Source organism: Argiope bruennichi, chromosome 7 (assembly GCF_947563725.1).
Source record: "Argiope bruennichi chromosome 7, qqArgBrue1.1, whole genome shotgun sequence".
NCBI lineage: Eukaryota > Metazoa > Arthropoda > Arachnida > Araneae > Araneidae > Argiope > Argiope bruennichi.
The window spans coordinates 26,423,787-26,440,593 of record NC_079157.1 but is presented as its reverse complement, the minus strand read 5'-3'; the positions used below and the strand labels follow the sequence as shown (position 1 = coordinate 26,440,593).

General features: G+C 30.5%; 2 protein-coding genes across 2 annotated transcripts in view; one reads left to right on the top strand and one right to left on the bottom strand.

The window, feature by feature from the left end:
* Positions 1-16,807, top strand: part of LOC129975680 (uncharacterized) — a 182,104-nt gene that overhangs the window by 32,657 nt on the left and 132,640 nt on the right. The window lies entirely within an intron of this gene.
* The window catches only part of LOC129975681 (aldo-keto reductase family 1 member A1-like), a 65,539-nt gene continuing 52,258 nt past the window's right edge, over positions 3,527-16,807 (bottom strand). Inside the window, exons 6-10 of the mRNA XM_056088807.1 lie at positions 16,632-16,738; positions 12,434-12,509; positions 9,328-9,411; positions 7,250-7,341; positions 3,527-3,840 (exon numbers count right to left, since the gene is read on the bottom strand). Of these exons, the coding sequence (XP_055944782.1) occupies positions 3,798-3,840; positions 7,250-7,341; positions 9,328-9,411; positions 12,434-12,509; positions 16,632-16,738 (402 nt within the window). The 3' untranslated portion in view covers positions 3,527-3,797. The remainder of the gene's footprint in view (positions 3,841-7,249; positions 7,342-9,327; positions 9,412-12,433; positions 12,510-16,631; positions 16,739-16,807) is intronic.

Here is a 16,807-nt window from a genome sequence, read left to right as displayed (position 1 = left end):
TTTATCAGAGGATGACTTCAGCTCTTGTGGAGAAATCGGCGATCCCATCCATTTTGTAACATTAAGTTCCTTTAACTCTCTCATGGCACTTCAGGAAAACCTTCATCTTCTCTAGAAAGTTTTTGTATAAAATAGTCATTAACAATTCATCTTCCAAAAAGAATCATAAATATGATTAAATTCTTAAATGAACATGAATAATTATACAAATTCAATTTAGATTGATCATATGAATTTTTCCGTACAATGTTTTAATACTTCCCGCATATTATTCATAGCACATCTTTAATCCTGCTCTAGTACCTCATTTTTATATAAATGCTTCATTTTTTTCGCTTATATTGTACATTATCATGCACATTCATTCAGTTTTCTTGTACTTCAGTCTAATTTCGACCGCTTTTGTCAGTGTTATATGTATTTGTAATTTATCATTTGTATGATCCCTTTCGAACTGATTGCAGTGCATTTTTTTTTCTTTTTCGTTTTTAATAAAGTCCACCTGCATCTATACCAAACCGAAAAGGGGCCATCTGATCTCTAGAAACTGATTTGTGGTGTGGTTTTAAGTCTAGGAAGAAACTGTCGCCATCCATCACGACTGCTTGCGAGTACGATGCAGTATCGTTAAATAAAGCCAATGATCGATTTCCGAGTAAATAGTTAAGGCCACAAAATATGCGCTGTTTAGGATCGCGCAAAATCTCTAAGTCTGCTTCTGCATATAACAAGTATATTTAATTATGAGGCCGAAAATAAAATACAAAATTAATGACTTTATTTCTGGACTTTTACTACAGTGACCGAAAAAATTATAAGGACACGCGAAAAATCTCCAAATCTAGAAGCCTTGTTTACAGAATCGTATGCAAATTTTGGCAGCAAAAATAGAAGTAAAAATAAAATATTTTATGCATAAAGTAATTAAAATTTTCAATTTTAAATCTGCTAAAATTTAAATTTTGATTTTTAAACCTAAATGAAAACGGAAAAAAGTATAAGGACATTGCTTTTTCTCCAGTAATTATTTAAAAATTTGCATATTTGAAAGCATAAAATGACAATTTCGAGTTAAAAGATACATTTGCGAAAAGAATTTCCCACTCGGCGACTTTTAGTGTGAATTTTTAAACGATACCCAAAGGAACTCAACTTTCTGACTCTAAAAAAGGAAAAATTGTTGCTTTTCGAGAATGTGGATTAAGATGGGAAATTTCAAAAAGAATCAAGAAATCTAAAACGGTGGTTTATAATTTTCTAAAAAATCCTGGGATGTATGGTATAAAAAAGTGAACTGGGAGACCAGAAATTCTCACTCTTCGACAAAAAAGAATGATTGTAAGGAGAGCTTGCGAGAAAAGAGAAACCGCAAATGAAGTTAGACAAAATTTGAGTTTACCATGCTCAACAAGGACTGTTCAAAATGTTTTGAGTAAAGATCCTCAAGTTTCTTATGGGAAATTAGTGTAACGCCCCCCTCTTACAAATCATCATACGAAAAGAAGAGTTTACTTTGCCAAAAAATACATTTCTCTTGGTTGAAAGTGGGCTGATGTAATTTTTTCGGACAAAAAAAAGTTCAATCTTGATGGACCTGATGGTTTTCGTTATTTTTGGTATGATCTGCGAAAGACCAAGGAAGTGTTTTCAAGGCGTCAGTATGGTGGTGGCTCGGTTATGGTATGGGGCGCTTTTGTGGCAAATGGAACCACTCCAATTGTATTTATCAACCGTAAAATGAATTCGGACAGGTATGTTGATATGTTAGGAGAAAGTTTGTTACCTGAAGCGCCACTAATTACTTCAGGGGACTATATTTTTCAGCAGGATAATGCTTCGATACTCGTTTCTACGAGTGCCAAACTCTGGTTTAAAGCTAATTCTGTAAATTTACTTGATTGGCCGGCGAGAAGTCCCGATCTTAATCCAATCGAAAACTTATGGGGACTTCTAGCCCGAGAAGTTTATAAAAACGGCACACAGTATCAATGTACACAAGATCTTGTCGTCGCTATCAAAGACGCTTGGGAAAAAATATCTGTGGACATTTTAAAAGATCTTTCAGGATCTATGACCTCTCGGTTTATTCAAGTGATTGAAAAAAACGGTAGTTTTCTTGATTATTGAAACATTTTTTTAAGTATTTTACAACATGTCTTTATAATTTTTTCCGTATTTTCTTTAATGTTAAATTTTGTAAAATCAATATTTTGAAGCTAAATTATGTTTTTTATGTGGTATAAGTGTTATCACAAAATTATGCAGCAGAAGTAAGAAATATAAAAAGTTCATTTAGGTGAAATGGAAATAAAGCATATTTTCATGCAATTACATGTTGTCCTTATACTTTTTTCGCGCACTGTACTCATCGAAATAATTAAATAATGTATCTCTTGATGCAAAGTACCCAATTAAATGCAATAAGTTGCATAATACAGAATATAATTTCTCTAATTCATTTAAACTCAAATGCTTTTATAAACTGTATAAACGTCATTGTTCCTAATAACAAATATTTATTTCACTAAATCTTTGTTACTAATAAGGATGAAATACGAAAGTTTTGGCTCTGTACAAGACAGATTGCTAGATCTAAAGCTACCAATTTTGAAAAAGACATACTTTGGAAGGTGGGAATATGCACCTAGTAAAATTTTTTAAACTACTAATTAGAATTTTAATGAAATGAATTGATTTGGGGTTAGAAGTCAAGCGAAATTTTAGCATTCTTCCAAGGTAACTCCCTAAACCATCCTTGCACAAAAATTGTTTCAAAGTTGAATATCTGTGTAGTTTCCAAAACAAAAAAGTGGAGTTACAGTACCTCGAAAGTAAGAAGATGGATGAATCAGAAAATTACGATTTTAGTAGCGCTATGATGTAATGGATCTAGTTTTCATTAAAAAAGTTCATATAACAATAAACAGAATATTAAAACAATACAGTTCTATGCCGGCGTCCTGGCATAGGGGTAGCGCGTCTTCCCCGTGATCTGGGCGTCCCGGGTTCGAGTCCCGGTTTGGGCATGGTTGTTCTTCTGTTGTTCTATCTGTGAGAAGTATGAATGTGCCCTCCTGTAAAAAGGGGTTGTGCAAGCGAATGAATGATGCGTGAGTGGCAAAGTCGTACTCTTGGCCCTAGTTGGCGCTGCTATAAAAAATAAGAGACGTCCCCCTCAGGCTTAAATCGCTGTCTTCGTAACAGCGGGCTTGTCAGTGGCAAGTGCCATAAGAAACAAACAAACAATACAGTTCTATCACTATGATAAATTGAGTTTTTATAGTTTGTTGACAAAACCATTACGTATAAAGTTATATCTAAAAGATTTAATTAGAACGAAATACAGTCATTATTTCTAATCAACTTTGGTCAGTCACAAAGGCCGTTTAGTTTTTAATGAATATTACTTGGATTGACAACATTAATTTTCAAAATACGTATATGTAACAAAGTGTTTATTCCGCATTAATGATTTAAAAAAAATGTGACTAAATAGGATACGCGTCAGCAAAAAATAACACCAGGATTCATGGATCAATATTTTTATTATTTCATCTTCCATAAACGCATCTCAGTTTGCAATAAAAATAGAAATCGAGATACAAAAAGTTGTGCAATAAACAAGCTACAATTTTTAAAGTCAACTGCATGCCATTGATACAGATGGAATCAATACAATGCCCGAATGAATGGAAAACAAAAATTGCGACATCTACAATCATTTCATGAAATTATCATAATGCCAACGGAATTTGAAGCCAAGTCGTGAAGAAGCCGGTTCATGAGCCACTCTTGCTTCAGTAAGGGATTCGGAACGGGAACTGGGGATGGTCAGGCATCCTGAAAAGAATGAATATCAATTGAATAAATGATTGCTCTCATTAGAAATTATTTTTAGTGATACCGGAACTATAAATTAATATAATAATAAATTAATTTTATTATTGGAACTATAAATTAATAATTAAGATTTACTGCACCGAAAAAGCATAACGAGGGGGTATCAATAGCAAACGCACATAATTTTGAACATAATAATAAAAAATGCAATGATTGACAATATGAAAGAAATGAAAGTATTGTCAATTTATTACTCTTCAATATAATTGTCATTCATATCGATATATATGTCATAGTTTTAGATAAGTTTGAAACTCAGTGTCACAGAAAGCCGCCGGATCATGGGAAGTTGTCAGATTCAAATTTCTGACTGCTAAGGAACCTTTTCATGGGTCCAAACAGATGAAAATTTGAGTGCCAAATAGGGCTGTAAAATAGCTACTCCAAAATTTCCCAATCAGAAATATTTGACAAACGAGGAGAATTCTTTCTTTGGAAGAGGAACGAGTTCTTCATTTTTTTTAGGTAGATTCTACAGGACAATTACCTATTGCAATGGTTCTCATGACAAGACTTCGGGAAAATTTCGTCAGTTCTTCCCCGATAATGGTCCCTAGAACCCAAAATCACCCTTATAAAAACTACTCTTATTATAATATATATATATATATATATATATATATATATATATATATACATACACAAAGCAGAAGTAAGAAAGGGGAATATATATATATATATATATATATATATATATATATATATATATATATATATATATATATATATATATATATATATATATATACACAAAGCAGAAGTAAGAAAGGGGAAAAAGGAACGGAACAAATGATCACTTGTCTTATATAACATAGGATTTCCGGCCACTTGCCGATGGAATACATGTGTTGATCTTGAGAAGGGCAACGGAAGTATCACTTATTGATGGCGCATTATTTTTATAAAGGAATTAATTAAACCGAAAGTGGAATTAGATCAGGAAATAAGAGAATATTTTACTTTGGGCTAAATTAAGATAAAGTTTTGGAAATTAGTTTGGTTTAAATTAAGAGTTTAAAATATCATTACACACACACACACACACACACACACACACACACACACACACACACACACACACACACACACACACACACACACACACACACAAGGGTGGCATTGAGCAAATATGTTCGGTGAAGAACTGACGAAATTCAAGTCCCAATATTGATTGTTCTAACATCAACAATTTATGTTGCCAGATAGTTACTTAGATTACCTTCTAGCGTGTCGAAATGATTTTTTTTCGCGCTAGCATCAACATGTGCCGTGCTGGTATTTAATTAGGAATTTGCCATCTGCTAATGTAGTGTTAGTGTTTACCAGTGTTTTTCTTTGTGTACATTTTGGCTGCATTTTTATCACACAGATCCGAAGTACTTATTTTCTTCGGGATATTCATTGAAGAAAACTTCATCGTCCATTATCCAGCATATTGAATTACTTTTATTATTCACTCAGTGAATGATTTTTCGTAACAATCTCTAAAGCTCCTGAATTTATTTCTTTGCCTTCATTTATTAGGATCTCTTAGGATTAAGCTCAGTTTTAATGCCTCATTTGGATCTGACATTGAGCGAAATAATGTTCGATATAAATGAGGCATTAAGTAGCAGAGAATACTTCACGTAGTATAGAAATGGAATAATGTATTGATGTGGCCCATATGACCAAAGGAAATCATATGGAGAAATTGTTACGAATATAAAAAGTTCAATCTGTATTGTTTTCAATGCTTTTTTCTTATCTTTATTTCCTAACTTTTATTTTTATTATGAGTAACCAATCGCTTCAGTTACTTGAACAGTTAAAAATTTTCCTATACGTGGAGGTTTGGAGAGAAAATATAAATTTAATTTTTAATAATACTTTTATTATCCGGCTAAAAGGTAGATTTCTTTTGCATTTAATTTTTTTTATTATTATTTATTATTATAAATATTCTGAAAATTTAAAATCAATTTTTATACTCAAATTCTTTAACAGGTGGTGAATTAACAGAAGAAATTAAAAATTTAATTAAACAATTAACTGATAATTAATTTCTACAAATATTAAAACAATACATCGTCACTATATTCAAACTTCAAAACTCTGTTATATTAAGAACAATTTATGTCATTGAATTTTTAAAATTATCTCACATTCAGATATACACAAATATATAAATAGAAAAAAAGATAATCAATCAATTGACGAATGTGGTCCAAAATTTGAAATTCATCTATAATTTTGAGGATAAAATTACAATAATTTAATTTTCAAAAATTATCATTCTTTCACATTCCCAGTGGACAGATAGACACAGATTTCCCACAGACGAACATTGCCTATATTTGATAGAAATCCACAATTTTGGTGTCTACATCAAATTTCATCTCTATAGGTCATTTCCTTTTTAAATTATCTAATTAAGAGAAAATATAAACAATAGACAGATGTAATAAATATTTTTTTACGAAATCAGGAAAGTCAGAAATATGGAGATTCATCAAAATGACAAAAAAGAATTTTTGATAATTATAATATTTCTTTGTATATTTTTTATACAAGAAAGGAAAAAAAAATGTGTCACTGATGTTTGCATTGATACGTAATAAACCACAGCTTTTAATATTTATCATCTAGATAAGAATTTTGCTATTCACCTGGTATTACATTATGTTTTCTAACCACATTACAGATTTCTGTTATTATGGTAGAAATGTAATAATATTCGTTATCAGCATCAATAAATGTTTTCAGTATGAAAATATGTCTTATTTAATTATAAAATACGTATTTTTTTGTCAATCAATTAATTGGTTGAAATTCTTTTTATCTTTATTTAATTTGGGTCCAATTTTTGTTGTCTATTCAGAATACAATTACAGAAATCTGGTCTAATTGTTTCCGATTATCTTAAGACGCAAAACAAAACAACAAAATGTTAATTAAAAACAAGGGAAAAAACTGATACCATACTTACAAATTTACATAAAACGTAGTTTCTATAAAAATGAATTACACCATATTTTTTTTTCCAGAGAAATCAATTCATACGATGTCTTTTAATGATAGAATAGTTCCAAATTCTCTAATTTGTAGGAAAGCATCGTTCTCAAAAGCATTTCCTGGGAACATTAATTTAATTTCTTTGCATTTCATATAGCAGTTATCCTTTTAAAAAAATTTCTTTCATAGTTGAAAAAAAAATGTTTTCTTAAATGTCTAATTAGTCGGAATAAGCAGATCTTTAAAAAAGTAAGTGAAATCCGATTAACTAATTTTTTCTATAATCTTTTCAAACAGATGGGGAAAAACTCTCATAGAAAGGAAACGGTAATGAGCAAAGATTGTAGCTTCTTACCCTTTATAGCTGGTGAATGAAAAATATCTTCGATTTTTAGCCATGGATTTCATCACTTCCATATCTTCTTCGGAGAGAGAAAAATCAAAGATCTGAAAGAAATAAGTAAAATAAAATGTAAAAAAAAAGCATCATTAGAATTAAAATAAAGTGGATGATTAAAAAGTGTGATCGCAATTTATTATCTTCGATATTTTAGCGACTTTAATACATAAATATGATATTTTATTTGAGGTTCTTCTTGAGATCATTGCAATAAATGATATTTTTTTTCTAAACAACGAATTGAAAGCACTACGATTTTAATTTTTGTTTAATTTTCCGGTTATTTTGATTTAGCTGTGAAATAATAATACCATTTCCAGAAAAAGAAATTCAAATTTCTAATCCAAAACTTCGTAGAATGATGTTTTAGTCTTGACTTATATGTATTCCAAGCAACTTCTTGTGGACCAATTAGGCCTATAATTATTCCAGATATATCTACAATTTTGGAACGAACACCATATACCTAACGTGCTTTGTCTAAGTTGTACTGTATAGATAGATAGACAGACAGTCAGCTGTGAATGGAATGACCTCAAATTCCAAATCATCAATTTCATCGCTTTGTTTTGTTAATTTTAAAGTTATTTTATTTACAAGCATGCGACAGAAAGAGTTTTGATTTGCAATTTTTTTTGCTTCTAAAATTTGACAAATTTTCTATTAATTTTGAAATAAAGATCAAATATGAAATTTCTTCTATCTTAGTAGTATCATTTTTGAGTTTTTAAAAATTTATATGATTTCTAAAATGCATCTTATCAAACTTAGGGAATTCTAAAACGCAGAAAAAATCTTCAAGATCTTGAGTACAATGATTTCTTTCGTTTTATCTAAGAATACAAAGGAAAGATGTCAATATAATTTATCATTTACCGTTTTAAATTTAAAAATATTAACTTCGGAAATATAATCCAAATTTAAAAGGAGATTTTCGCCAACTTCATGATATATCATTTCCGTAAGAAATCCGTTGAGAAAAGTGAAGGATCAACAAATATAATTCTTATAGATAGAAAGTTCTTAATAGTTTTCACTATTTCTTAACTCCACATAGAAGCGAAATTATACAATAAATAAAATCGAATGCTAAAAAAATATTTTAAATAATTATATTTACACCGTTATTTTAGTGTGATGGAGAAAACATAAATCGAATGAAACATTATTTAAAAAATAAACAGCAACGTTTAACGAAAGGATTTATAAATTAGATAAAAAGCATTTGACAAATTTAAAAAATTAGAACTGCAGTAGTTTGGAATAAATATCATCTATATTTTGAAGATAATTTTTGATTTACTTTTATTTAAAGTTAGTATGGTTTATTATGCTAGATTTGATACATAAATAGTAAATTAATAAACTAGTGTTTCCTGAATCTAAATGAACATAAATATAATATTTTTCTTCTTTGAAGCTATTTAATGGTTTATAACTAATGAGAAAAATTACACATTCATTAATCACATTTATTATGATAGACTTTTATATAAGATGAATAACATCATTTGAGATGGTTAACAACATTACAATAAATTCCCCTATTGATAAATTTCCAAAAAAGGCTCTTCACGTAATTTGCAGCTTTTTAATTATTTTGAATTATAGCCTATCGTATTTTTAAAACATTCTATTTAATGGCAAAATTTTTATCACAACTGTTTTTTCAATAAAATTTGTTTTTCATACTTTTCTTTACATTTAAGTTACATTAGCATGGCAACAACATATTTCATAGAGGATAATTTTTAATAAACAAATAGAGAAAATTATTTTGCAGACGAAAACAAAAAATTTATTTACAAAAATTTATCAAAAACAAAATAGTGGAAAATTTTGCACACGATATTTTCACTGAAAGTCATAATTTATTATTTTCTTTACTTATTTATTTTGAGCCACATAAATTGTATAGATTTAACACTTAGGTTTTATTTAAATGAATAAGATTTCATTAGAATTTTAAAATAACTTAATTTGGTTAAACTGAAAAAAATATTATGAGTATAGAAACCAATAAGAATTCATACCTGTATATTCTCCTTGAGTCTCTTAGGATTAGTGCTCTTTGGAATGACGATAATGTTTCTTTGAACTAAATAACGTAGCAAAATCTATAAGAATAAAAAGTAGTGATTATTTTTTTAATAACTCACAATTCGGTTTTGTTTTCGAGCACATTATTGGTATAAATCAGAGTAAAAATTAAAAAATAGTTAAAAACCAATTCAAAATCATTGTTATAAACATTATCATACTACGATGTTTTTGATTAGAAATTCTAAGATCCTTTGATTTTTCTTACTATGAAATGCTGTCAAACCAAAAAATAACTTAAAACAAGTTATATTGAAAAGTATATTCAGAAATATTTAAGAGAAGCCGGAACATTTGCAAATACCGCGATCCTGGAAGCGATGTTTATGAAGTTTCTAGGCAATCTACTTAGCATATGGTTGCCATCTGGATTAATATATATGCAAAACTGATGAGACTTTCAAATTTCCGTTCTGCCAGAAAAATGGAATAGATTCTTTTACAGAATAAATTAAAGTTTCTTGCGATAGAGAGCGGATGTTATTGAACGATTATTTTACGTAAATTTTACACATTTCATCCATATTTCGTGTCAGTGCAACAAATGTAGTTTATGCGACTTTTCTACGCAAGTAATTAATTGGAGATTAACTGTTTTAGAACAGTTTATATGCAAATTTGTAAATATGTTAGCACTGCTATTCATTAAAAAAAAAATTCTTCACATTAGAAAACTAATCGATTTTTTTCTTAATATTATGGATTTTTAGAAGTTATAATACATAATTTAGCAATAAAAACTTCATTCATTTCAAATTATTTCATCAATATTAACAACAGAACGCTATATTGTTGAAATAGTACGATTTATTTTTATGGAACGATTTATTTTTTAATATATCCAAAGGTTTCTTGGTGAAATGAGTTGCGTTTTACTTTTGTCATACATGGAGTTCGGAGATGCAAATTCTATTAAACCGCAGTATTTTAAAAGGAAAGGAATTGATCGTTTTTAATTATTATTATTTGTACGAGAAACTTCCGATATGGTGGTTGATTCTCGCCATCCTGGAAGTTACAGAAGAGGAGGGGGTTGGTTACTTCCCATCAATGAAGGGGCGTACTTCCCACGGGAAGTGTTGTACCGTGGCCGGTGATGGTTATTAGGACTCAACCATAGTTCCCGCCAGTGTTGCTGTCGCTGCGATCCAGTCATCTAGTTTTTTTTGTCCAGGGCGGGTTGTAGTAAATTCATGATTAATTATTATTTATGCACTATAAAATACTTATAAAAATTACATTAGTTTAATTCATCAATTTTTTAACATTCACATCAGTATTCAGCTTCGGGCGATGAAGAAAAATTGAACATTCTTTCCATCATGGTTCTGGGATTGTAAGGTAATGATAATTGCAATTTTGATTGCAAAACAACTTATAGTGACTAGTATTCAGAAAATTTGGTCACAAGCTGACCTGATCGTGACTCGACCACAACCCTCATTTAAAAATTCATAAAAAAATCACAGTGGATTCTTTACCTTTACTTTTTTCAGTAATAATTTCAAGATTTCCAAAGGAAAAAACCAAATGAAATTTGGAATTGGTGATTCAATCATATTCTTTTTGTTGTTGTTGTTCTTTACTGAACATGTCTAATCAATTTTGGATAGTAGTGGAAATCTTCATGGTGCTCTGGAAACTTTTTCAAAAGTTTTCTAAAAAGCAATCAAAACCTCTTTTTCAACAATGATGATTTTTTTTTTGAGATGCTCTGCCCCGCAGTAATTTGTCGAAAGTTAGGACTAACGAAAGTAGCGACTTGACGTCTGAACAATTCACGAAACGGTTTTAAATTAATACTTATGGAGTTCTTTTTCATACTTGGAAAAGTTGGAAAACTTTTCCCCAGTCCATTTAGTTCTAGCTTAATTTATAAAGATAAACACGGCTTGCTTTTTAAAATCGAACTTTTACGGAATTCGATGCGTTCTCATTTCTAAAATAATTTTATTGGTAAAAGTCAAATTTTCTTTCCTCGGAAATGATTTTTGAATTTTAATGCGATAAAGTTTTTATTTACAATTTCAGGCTAAATGGCTGGTATATTTTTGTAAACTACGTTTTTTCATTATTACTCTCCAGATGTAGTTGAATTGTAGATAAATTTCAATTTTATGGGTAAAATTGAGTAATGTCCTTTTTTAAATGATAATCACACATGTTTATCAATTCCATATTGAACTAAAATATGGTCTAAAATTCACGTCATTATTTGTAATTTGCTGGTGCTAAATTCAAGCTTGGGAACGGGGTCATAGTTGCAGAGTGCAGTTACTTAGTGTCAATCTTGTAACACCACATCAGTATTAGTTGAATTTAAATAAAATAATTATTTTTACTTAAGAACAGAATGAAAGAAAAACAGAGAAAAAAAGATTATTTGTAAATTAGTTTATAAAAGGAAAGAGCTTAAATCAATGAAAGAAAAAGCTCCTTACTATAATGCTAAACAGAAAGTTATTTGAAAAAAAGTTGTTGAAGAGCTGACGATAATTAAAAAATCATGAAAACGATCGCGACGAGCACAATGTAGCGCATTTTGAGTATGCTGAAAATAATTTGGAAATTTTTTAAAAAGCATGATTTAGATTTGCAGTTTAATCGAGAGACAAAATGTTTCCTTAGTCCATGGAAAATGACTGAATGAATGTTTCAAAATGCCACGAGGCCATTTGAGGAATACTTCAGATAATTGGACCATAAGCGGAAAGATTCTGAAGCAATTCGTTTATTTTTAGAAACATTTGCTCAAATCATCTTTGATATGGCCTAAAACATATATAATTTTAAAATCACGAGCCAAACTGTAAGTCTGGTATACTATGGGGTATTTGCAGTTGCATTCACTGCTAATTTTTAAACACAATTTCTTAATCTGATGGTAGGGAATTATGGTATAAGACTGTTCGCATGACAGATTTGTAAAGCAAAAGCTTGATCCTTAGTTTACTCTGTCAAAGTATGAGTTAAGCAGAGGAGCATTAGTATCTTGTGCTTAAAAGTGCAATTTATGAGTTCATTTTATAATCAACTTACCTGAGCAGGAGATTTCCCGTATTTTTCACAGAGGGGCGTGAGAGTCGGATCTGCTATCAAAGCATGTTCCTTATCCCTAAAAGAAAAAAAAATATGACCTTTTTTACACAAAAGGAAAACAATTTGAAAGTATATCTCGAAGTAGTGTGAGACTAGATTCGAATCTCTTGTCTTCTGGTTTGATGGTTTCATCCGTCTGCATTTTACAAGTCAAGCCAAAGAATGCCTTACATGGCACCGGTGTCCATTATTTACGAAATATTCTTTTGGCGTGAATTTAGCAATTTTATTGAATCTATCGTGTTATCCTTGGGGAGGTGTTTTGGAGATTAATCTCTGGCATGCGGTTAATAGTATCCCAAAATCGAATTTGGGATTTAGACATGTTTTTCTCAATCGACTGAAGTAAAAATTTGACACAAAACTGCACTAGCAATGACAAATTCTCATACCAAATGTGATATTGTCACGTAGAACTATAGTATAGAACTCAATGACACACACAAGAGGTAGAGTTAAACCAATTTATTAACTGAACTTTGAACTCAGAATAGTCCCTGACAAATCTTCTGCTTTTATACAAGCAGAAAAAGTTCCAGAATACTCTTCTGGAGACAGTAAGAAAAGTCCAGAACACTTGTCTGGTAAACTAAAGAAATGTCCAGTATCTTCTGGAACATGAAATAAAGGAAAACATAAAATCAAGGAATTAAGTATTTACATATTCTATTAATCGCATTGTCTCTAGCGGGATTCGAACCCAGGTCTCCTGATCATGAGACCAGTGCCATGACCATTCGGCCATGCAGATTCGGCTGCCTTTCTTCAATGCGGCAATATATTTTTGAGTGTTCTTTTTTAGTTATTGTGTTTATGTGTTTCTAAAAGTACATATCGACAGACAGTCAACTATTTGTTGAATCTGACTCAAAATTCGTGTCTACACTTTAGGTATTAAATCTGTGTCCGAATCTTATCTATCTAGCTCTCTCCGTTTTGTAGTTATCGTGTTAGCTTATTTTCAGACAGACAGACTTCCTATTACCAGATTCATTCAAAATTTGACAGAAATCTGCAAATTTTGTGTAAAGACCGTATATCAAGTTTCGACTGTCTAGTTCAAATCGTTATTGAGTTATCTTTGTCACAGACAACAGACATTTTCCAAAAATGTCTTTTTTAAACTCAGGGAGATTTCGTAGATTCGTCAACATCTCGAGTTCAATATTTTTTTACAATTACTATATTTTCTCTAAACTACGTATACGAGAAATTAATTACTTGAAAAATATTATTAAAACTCTATTAAAATTTGAGGAAAACTGTAAAAATTCTGCAATAATTTAATCGGATCACCGAAACGATCATTTTGAATTTAAATATGGTGCCATAATATTTTTTGGTTTCAAGCGTTATTATGCTTAAAGAAGATCTTGTGGGAAAATTTCGAAATTTAGCTTAGTTTTTAATTAATTAAAATTTAAAAATTATAATTCCAATGGTTTGTCCTGCAGAATATTACATTCTGAGTATGGTTGAATGTTTGCTTTATTTTGTTTAGAAGATATTTAAAAGCAATACATTTTAAAAGCAATAAAGCAAATCTGCTTTAAATGGATGTATGAAAATTCCGTATTAAAGTATCCGACTACGTTGAAAACACTCGTTATCGACCACATTGGCGAATTCTTTTTTTATTATTATTTCTTGTAGTTCAGGCTTTCCTCTTTCCAAAATAGTATTTTCTAGGAAAAGGAAGGTCTGACCTATCATCCAGGAGAATTTTAAAGAAAAGTTTTAACTAAAAAATGATTTAACTTCCATTTTCTCAAACTTTAATTTTCATAAAAATTATCCATCGTTAACATGATATCTCAAAAACTAATAGAGATATTTACATAAAAATTTCAGCGTGTGTTTTAAATACTGTGGGCAATGAAATGAACCAAAAGTTTTATTGTTGATGAAATACTTTTTCATTTATAGGTGTTTTTAGAAAAATTAAGTTGTAAATGTATGGAAAAAATGTATATATATATGTATATTTTTCCCCACAATTTCTTTGCATCTCAAAATGTTTCTTAGATTTTGGTTCATTTCATTCATCATTATATTCTATAACTTGTGTACAAAGAAAAATAGGATTACTGCATTACAATTTTGTGTAGAGTGTTAACCGCTTTGGTTAAATTTCATTAAAATTTACTACAAATTGTCCTATTTCTCAAAATATATTATATTTCAAAATAATTTTTTTTTGTATTTATAGTGTTTATAATTGACAATACATCTAAAAACCATAAATAGTTTTAAAAAAAATCCATAAATAGTTTTCAAAAAATCCAATTGTTCAAAAATATTCCTTCGAACGTAGTCGGTTACCTTAAACGATTTTAATTTATTTAGTAGAAAATAACATAATTCCAACATTTTTGTACTTATTTATTTGAAGTTGTTCAATCGAACGTACGAATATATTTGAGCTTATATTACACATGTTTCGTCACTTTTCCTTCTCTTTATGCTCAACGTTTTTTTCTCACAGTCAATATTTGAACAAACGCGAGTCTTTGGGAAATAAAATTGTATTTCAAACACAACGTGAAACAAGTACCAAAACAAAATTGAACCAAGCAAATGGAATGACTCTATTCCATTTCGGTGTTTGAATGGTTTGGAATAAACATTGCGAATTCCGAAGCATTGGGGAGATGAGATTTCCATTAAAAGAATTGCGGTGGCTCCGTTTGAATGTAAAATGTGATGTAATAGATCCAAAAGAAATTTATTTTGAAGAGTAAAATGATTTGGAAAGACTGATTGGTATTCAAATAATGTTCGTTTTAAAGTGAATGCAATTCGAGCAACATAGCTTTTAAGAAATTAATGAAAAGAGTAAATTTTCTCATTTTAGAAATGTTTATGAGGTCATTTTTTTAAAAAAAACAGTTTCACTGCTTAAAAGAGAAATGCTTAAGGTTTGAAAATTTTCAACGATACAATTACATCTCCATGCATGTATTACTTTTAAAAGAAATGAGGGATCACAAATACATTGGCAGAAAATACAATTCCAATGCCAAGAAGAAATTATGCAAGATATATGAAATTTGGAATGCATGTTTGCACAATGAAAGAGGACACTGCTGAAATTTCTTCTGTACAGTACGTGCATCGAAGTAGTTTTATTTTTTCCAAATTGAGAATAGGCGATCATTGATGAGATATATGGGAGTCACGAAGTTTCATCCGCTATAGATGAAATCGGACTTGTAGTTAGGATTGGGAGACAAATTCCTTGGTTTTCCAATTTATCGTTACGGATTTACTTCCGTCGGGAGTTCTTTTCCGATTTGTGGGTCGATGAAATGAATAGTCCTTTTGTGACAAACGACAACTTTTACTAACACAAAGACGATAAATATACAGCCGAGACGAACACAGGAAACACACTTCAGCACATTGCAACAAGTCCATAAGTAGTAATTATCGGTAGTACAAAAAAAAAGCACATAAAGCGATTAGAAAGAATTCAGCAGGAGGGGGGAATCTGCGTAGCTTCACTCTACGATCTCTCCAAACGACTGCAATTCTCTACTGTCTTCTTTATCTGTATCCAACTGCCGACTCACTACAACATGATTGGCTACTCCACAACGAACACCAGGATTCGGCACACAGCTTAGTTCAGCAATCTCTTGAGCTCTTCGCAGGACTGATCCAACTATTCGCCGTAGACTCTCTACACGATTCGTTTCCCGACTACGACTCTGGCTGACTGTAGATTGAGACTACTGGCCTTTTATAGTTCCCGGGAGGCGGGCAGAGAAGGTTCTAGACCAATCCGGCGTATCTCGGTTCCTATTGCCTGAATTGCTAAAATTCTAGAAGTTTCCAGTAATATCGTTTTTTTCGTCAAAGATGCCAAATGGTCGCCACGTTTGTTGCCAAGCCCTGACATCACTGATTCGTCATCCGATCAGCATCCAGCAGAGCTGATCGTAAAACGGTCTTTTCGGTGATTGAACTAACCTTGCTGGGAAGTAACATTACAGGTTTGTAACATTATTTTAAATATACAGATGGCTATGTAAAATACTAAATGTTTGTTTTATTAATACAAGGCGCATAATAATTCTCCTTTGAATAATTTTAATTCTTAAACAAAATCTTTAAATACAAGACAGATGAAACGTACCTCTGTTGTCCAGGCGCCCCAATGGGTGAGTAAGCTGTTAAGGCTATTTTGAGTTCTTTGCAGAGTTCCTGCAGTTCGAACTGTGGTAGATATGCATGGCACTCAACCTGTATTGAAGGAAAACAAATAAAAGGATATTAGAGTATTATAAACCACAAAATAATTACATTCGAATA